This window comes from Bactrocera latifrons, unplaced genomic scaffold (assembly GCF_001853355.1).
Source record: "Bactrocera latifrons isolate USDA-ARS-PBARC rearing strain unplaced genomic scaffold, ASM185335v1 scaffold_328, whole genome shotgun sequence".
NCBI classification, from domain to species: Eukaryota; Metazoa; Arthropoda; class Insecta; order Diptera; family Tephritidae; genus Bactrocera; species Bactrocera latifrons.
Window position 1 is genome coordinate 147,456 of NW_017536941.1, and position 7,272 is coordinate 154,727.

The 7,272-nt window shown below is 37.3% G+C and overlaps 2 protein-coding genes across 2 annotated transcripts in view; one reads left to right on the forward strand and one right to left on the reverse strand.

The window, feature by feature from the left end:
- The window catches only part of LOC108971157, a gene marked incomplete in the record, with an annotated part of 21,034 nt that extends 19,718 nt beyond the window's left edge, over positions 1 to 1,316 (forward strand). Inside the window, 1 exon segment of the mRNA XM_018937028.1 lies at positions 1 to 1,316. Coding sequence (XP_018792573.1) covers positions 1 to 951 — 951 coding nt within the window.
- A 388-nt stretch (positions 1,317 to 1,704) lies between these two features.
- On the reverse strand, positions 1,705 to 5,848 carry LOC108971156 (SET and MYND domain-containing protein 4). The gene is made up of 3 exons (XM_018937027.1): positions 4,986 to 5,848; positions 3,805 to 4,928; positions 1,705 to 3,724 (listed from the first exon to the last, which is right to left on the reverse strand). The coding sequence occupies exons 1-3, from the start codon at positions 5,247 to 5,249 to the stop codon at positions 3,388 to 3,390; spliced, it is 1,725 nt and encodes a 574-aa protein (XP_018792572.1). The 5' UTR covers positions 5,250 to 5,848; the 3' UTR covers positions 1,705 to 3,387.
- Positions 5,849 to 7,272: the final 1,424 nt, after the last annotated feature.

Genomic DNA, 7,272 nt, shown 5'->3' on the forward strand with positions numbered 1-7,272 from the left:
CATCACAATTCGCAATTACTTACCGTCGATCATTGTAAATATATGCTTAATGATATTGCCACCTCATCAATYATGCGTCTCGACAAAAGTTCGATGGATAAATTATGGAATCTCATGACAATGATCTACAAATGGCAACTTTTCAACTCGAAACATCCACAAAATTTACTCGATATAACTTTCAGACACTTGGACGCGATTTGTCGTCTGCGACCCGATGCACAACGCACAATGTTGGTCGATTTCACCAAGAATGTGTTGCTCGATTTTTGGAATGTGTTGAGYGATGACGGTCAATGGGGCGTCTATCAAACGAACAAAGCATGGCTACAATGTTTCAATACGAAAATATCATTACTCATACGCCTCGGTTTCCAAAATCTCGATGGCACTTTTGTGCGTGCCATGGAGGCAAGCTATTATAAGGAATTCGTTGATAGCATCGGTGAGAATGTGTATGTGAAGAGTGTTGAAATTGCCGAAGCACAGCGACAAGAGAACTGCAGCAGCACGCGTGCGACGACGAAGCAACATGCCGATCCGCTGGCGGAGCTTTTCAATTTGCCACAATCGGATAGCGAAGATCTGCAGCCGATTGATGCAAATAATTTTCAAAAGCAATTCGAACAGAATTTGCAACAGTGCAATATTTTATTCTTCGATTTGGATGTGAATGAAGCGACGACAACAATTAGTAAAGGCGGGGACGATACCAAAGAGGAGCTGTATGCGATTGAGAAAGATTTAGAAACGGAGAATGACTTCGTTGGCGCTTTTGGTAATAGTGAGATATTACCCGATTCTTCGACGATTTTGTCGACGACAAAGCGACGAGCGCAAGGCGAGTTTGTGCAATTGCCGGCGACGTATAATCGTAATGCGGATGCTGGGCGCGCCGGCGCTTTGGGTCTAAATCGAGATTTGCTCGATTTATATAGTCAAATACTTTAAATTGACGAGCATAAGGAGGGCGCAATAAATGGTTTCAGCAGGCGCATATATTTGTATCTATGCATACTATTAGGGTGKGCATAAAACATTAATTTTTTCGTTAGATACCGTGTAGATTTATCCTGGATAATAATATATGAAAAATTTTGTAAAGATCGTTGCTCAAATGAACAGATTTTTCATACAAGAATTGGATTTGGATCGTTCAGTTTGTATGACAGCTATATGCTATAGTTGTTCGATCTAAGCAAATTCTTCAGATATTATGCCGTTGCTTTAGACAATAACCCATGCCGAATTTCATGAAGATATCTTCTACGATGAAAAATTTTCTCATACAAAAACTTTATTTTGATCATTCAGTTTGTATGTAGGGGTTTTTTACGTGGCGGGTCCTAAACCTAGCGGGGAGGGAATGTTTCGCCTTCTCACTATAGCTGGCTTTCAAATGCATGTTTTTTGGCTACGCAGAGGTTATTTGGTCTAAGACCGGAAAACGTGAGCTGCTTGTACAATATGTAAAAGCATCGTTTCTGGTCACTCCCAAGTGAATGTCGCGCAGAGAACTTTTCTCATTTGCGTGAACTTCTACATATGGCTCCAACTTGGTTTTTGATTTACGGTACCTAAAGAAAAAACATTACGTGACTTTTTTGCACACCCTAATGTATATATGTATATATATATATACTATATACTTACACAAATATAAATGTGGAGTTGTGAGTAAAAAAAAGCGGCTGTTATGCGCTGTTAGTTTCATCTATTAAAATAAATTTTTATTTTATTATTATTTTTTCATTTGGGTTTGCTTTGTGAAGTTAGTGTTGTTGCTTTCTGGTTTACTTAATATTCGTTTCTTTTTCTTTATTTTGTTTTGCTTTGCTTTTATATCTTTTTAACTGGTTTAACATACAATAAAATGCTTTAGAATAAATTAGAAATTACAAAGTTTGTTAAAAACAAGAAAAATAATATTAAAAATGAAAATAAGATTTAAGAACGCACCGTAGTGCACTAAATGTATTGAAAATATTTAGGAATAAACACTAGAAATAATGAAAATTTAAAAATAATGTGTTTCATTTATACACGATATTGATTAGAAATTGCTAAGAAACCTTTTGTGTGTATTTTCAGTYATTTACCATTACTTGCATGAAATCATACAATTTGTTTGAGTTTTTTAGACAATATGTAGCACTTGTATTCGTCATACGCAAGCAAGTTAATGCCACTAGCTTTGAGTTTTAGCCACTTCGCTGAGTGTTAAATAATGTACAAAATTTTTTGTTGTGTTCGAAAACTATGCTAATATCAGAWATCGGCTTAAACATTACGCTAAAAAAATTTATTTGAGAAAAACCGTCAAATTTCACATTTCTACACTTCAAAAGTAAACATTTGTGAAAAACTTTATATTGCAATTAAATACTTTTTACACAGCTTACGAATGTCATAACAAACTCAATGTTTTTTAAATAAAATTTTTTTGTATACTTATACTTTATGCTTTGCAAAAAAAACTGTGTTACGTATAAATTAAACAAACGCTTTACGCTTTTAATATCGCAATTATTTTGCTACATTTTTACTTGTTGTTCGAAGTAGTAATACCGTTTACCGTGCGGCACAGAAAATATACACAAAAAGCTTTTTCAAAAACATACTTCAGCAGCATACATAGTATCTATATAAGTTTGTAGTTAAGACTAAATGAAGTTGTTCAATATGTTAATATATATAAAACTTATGTTGTGTGTTTGTTGGCGTTATACTGATGCAAAATGCCGCAAAACGAATACAATTCTTGTTTTTTTGTTTTGTTTTTTTGTTTTAAATTCATATACCTACATACCACTGCACACAAATATTTCTATACATATGTATGAAAGTGAAAAGTTGTAACAATTATTTTTTTTGCAATTGGATATGGTTTTTATGCGTGCATTTTTGTGTGGCAACACCAAAAAGGTGCTAAAAACGCTGCCGCACTAATGCTTCCCAGAGTGTCGGTTGTTATGCAAGCCGCCATTGAATGTGCAACACTTTGAGCGCCGAATAAATTGCTTGTTTTTTTTATTAACACTCGACACATGCTAGTAAGGACGCGCACACTTCGCGTTTTAGGAAAAACAAAAACGATTACGTCACAAGTATCAACGTTTGTTGATGTTTTTAGTCGAAAATACTTTACGCCACATCGATTTCATCATTAATGGCAACATATTTCATCGTCTATATAAATATACTAAATATATGCAAATGCAACTTTTGTGTTTGTGTGTGTGTTGATGTTGTGTTCCAAATGTATGAATCAATTGAAAAATAAAAATAAAAAAGTAAAGAAAATTTGACTTATTGCAAGCGAACATTGTTAGCATACACATGTTGCGTGCTTGTGGCTAGATGTGTGTTTCTGGTGGCTTAAGCAGTTTACATTTTAGCTTTTAACGGCACCGCATCGACGAGTATATGCAATGCCATTTTTAAGCATTCCTCTGCTGAGCTAATTTGGGCGCAGGGGTAGGCGTTCGCATGTTTCGTCAGGAATTCACAGTATTTACGGTAATTATCCATGGCGAAATCGTAGTCATAACGTATCAGACTGTCATTGTCCGTCTCATCATTCGCATAGGGCACGGATATTTTAGGCTGCATATGCACATAGTTGGGATAGTCGTTAACGCAGGCTTCACATTTACAGGTGAAGTGATATTGCAAGGATAGCTTTTGTATACGCTGCGCACGTGTAGTGACGGCAAAATGTACACTACAAAAAAGCAATATTAAAAAAGTACGTCAAAAACAGTAACAGTACAAAAAATAATTGCAAATTATGCCGTTACTCACCCATATGTGTCGTACAGCACTCCGCCGGCAGGTATTGGACGGAAGACAAACAGATATGCCTTGGTGCCCAGGTATACGCGTAGTGTATTCGGTGCACACGAATGATTGAGCAGCGAAAGAAAGGCAAAAGCACCGGATGAATGTGTGGTATCGTCATTTGTCTCATTCACCTGTTCCACCAAATCGATGCCGTGCATATTTGATGGCGATGTTTGCAGATGTCTGAATAATAGTTCGGTGAAAAAGTTTTCACCCTCTTCACCGCCAAGATACTCTTTTAATGGCGTAAACTCGATAACAAAATGCTTCAGTACTGCGCACACCACTGAGCGCTGAAATAGGTCCGATACGGAACGTAAATGTCGATTCGTCACTAGTCCATGTATGGCGCGATAATGTTCGCGTGGCGTAAAATTCGTAAAGTCTAAATCGAATGCAGACTTATTTTGATTTTCAGGATCCTCACAGAACGCCATCAACTCTTCAATGGTGGGGAAGATTTCTATTGCTGATAGGCACACGCGCAACGCAATGCCATGAATTTTATTGAACATGTTATGCAGTAAATCAATGATGGGACATTCGTATTTGTGAAAAGTGGCGACAGCGCGTTCGCGACATTGCTCCGAGCAGAACATCACCGAGCAACAGCTCTCACAGGGTATAAGTGATAAGTARTTTTCCACTTTGCAGGTGGCACAACGTATATACCGCATTGGTGGCAAGAGTGTTGAACAGAATGGCTCTTCGGTGGCGACTAGATCACCAACGACCAGATCACGTTTCGTGGTAATAAACCGGCCTTCCTCTTCGGTATATTGCATTTCGAGACAATCCGCAATGATGGGTACTTGTGGATGTGGTTCAAAGGACATTTGAAATTCATATGGTTGAACATCGGGCGCTTGTGTTGACAGCAGTTGGCGACAGTCATTTTCGCGTTTATCGAGTTTATGCATTAAACGYTCTGGATAATTGGCTTTACGTGCCAGTTCAATATTAACTAGACACTCACGAAAACGTTTCCATTCAAAAAGCACCGCCGAGCGATTAGCATATCCGATAGAGAGATTCTCAGAACCAGGCTCCGAATAGCAAATACTTTTATTGTAGAGCTCTAATGCCTAAAAATAGAATACATTAATTAATTTGCTGGTGTAATTTAAATAATATTAACCTACTTGAAAATATTTGCGATTTTTTAGCGAAAATTGCTCATTGCCTAGCATACGATATTCSGAGCTCTTTTTATCGCACTTCTCCTCCCGCAATTTGTTATTTAACATAATTTTGTCAATATATTTAAAATCGATCAGTACATGTTCAACAAAGTTAACTTTAGAATAGTTTTCTTTCAGTTCATTAAATTTGCCGGATATTATGCCAATAAGCTTCCAATCGTTCAGCTTCTTGACAAGATCATCACTAACATCATAGACATCCATGTTTGCAACAAACGTGTGGCTTCAGCTTCGCCTGGCAGTAGGTGGTATAGTTACGGTTAGTTAGCGTGTGCAGCAATTAAAATATATATTAAATGTATAAGCGATTTCCTATAAAGTAATATTGTACAGTTGCTGAATAACGAAAAATCTCGTAATCCAAATGTAACTTTCAATTCTTATATACGTCCGTACTGCTGCTGGTAGCCGCAAGTGCATGCCGTTCTTTCACCAACAGTTTGTGCGAGAATTTTCTGCTCCCGTTTGACAGCTGCTCGTGGTTGGGACTCTTATGGCAGCAGCCGCATGCAAAGTCGGCACACTGCATGCAACACACTACACTCTCTTTTAGCTCACAGCACTCAGGGGCCCGTCGTACACCGCCTGTTTTTCAATAACGTTTTATTGACGAAAACCAAGAGTTAATCAAATATTTTTCACTTGTATATGAAATTTTAGCGTTCACGTATTAATTTTGACAAAACAATATGTGTAGTTTAACCAAAAAAATTGTTTTAAATATATCACAAAAATATGTTCGAAGATTTCATCTTCTTTTCCTCGAGCTGTCACAAATGTCAATACGTAACGAGAGTGTGTGCGTGCGGCTCTCGTGGTTTGCTCGTGGTATGCGCCGAAGTGCTGCCACATTGTTGAGCGCGATAACAGTATTTTTTTAATTAACAGTACAATTGAATAGTTTTTGTGACATTAAAAGAAAATCAAACATTTCCATAACATCTCCGAATCACAGTTTTCGTTTTAACAAAAATTGTTTATTATTAATGGCTTAAGTTTTTTTCAAATAATTTAAATTATATTTATTTATGTYGTAGATGTGGCTACATTTACAATAGCAACTGCGCGTTTTTTTATAAACGTCAAACCAGCGTTGATTCTAATTTGACGATAAATTGGTAGGTCCGATTGGGTGAAAATTCACTAAAAAAAATTCTTTTAATAAAAGTAGATTAAAAATGACTCCATTCAAATCCCTTAATAGCATTAAAAAATATATGTAACATTTTTTATCAATGGGAAAAAGCTTGAACGATAATATTTTTATTTTATTCTCTGTCACCTTATTTTGGTTTACACTTTGGCCGATAGATGACGCCGACAACCGGGTGGCGTTCTTAACTATAGCAACTAGTTTCCTAACAAAATGGCATTAAATGCTAAGAGATCAGGAAGCGGAGATTGTTAATACCGGCAATTATAGAAGTCTGTAAGAAACATATGTCCGTAGTATATGGTTTCACGCGCGAGCCTACGGTCTGCGATGGGTGATGTTTTGATTCCAAGGAAGGAGAGTCCCATTCATTAGGAGTCAATGAAAGTATTAAAGGCTCCAAAGGTTCGGGTCTAAGTAGATGTCTGAAAAGTGGATTTCTGCGAAAGCATCGCAGCAAAAGATTGGTTGGTGAGGAGGGCGTTATGCTCCTTAATTGAAGGCATGTCCACATCCAATACTAAACCGGAGTGCGGTTTTCTGACTTCTCTACATATTTTTCAACAGCACTCTGCGACATCTAGGYGACCATATGTGAGCTGTTAGGCTCCTTGTTAGGCTTCTTGAAGTGAGAAAAGTCAAGCAGATAGGCGTTCACTTTTGAACATATGTCATTAATACCAGTTCCAAAAACTCCCGGTTCTACGTCACCAAAATTCACCCAGATTTTATCAATATAAATTTTGAAATATAGACGAATAGACGAAATTATCTACGACTTCGAGGTTATGACTACCAACAGTGACGTGGTTTGAAGACAAGAGATATTTCGTTTTGCCCTCGTTAATCACTAGACCCATTTTCTGTTGCGGTTGTTGAGGCATGATATCATTATCATTTTCCTYCGCCAGCAGTTGTACACTCTTGCAGAAGATTGTACCTTCTCTATTCACCTCGGCAGCACGAATTAATTTCGTCAGCAGCAGATTGAAGAAGTCGCATAATATGGAGCCTCCTTGTCTGAAACCTTACTTGGTATCGAACGGCTCAGAAAGTTCCTTCCCGATCCCGAAG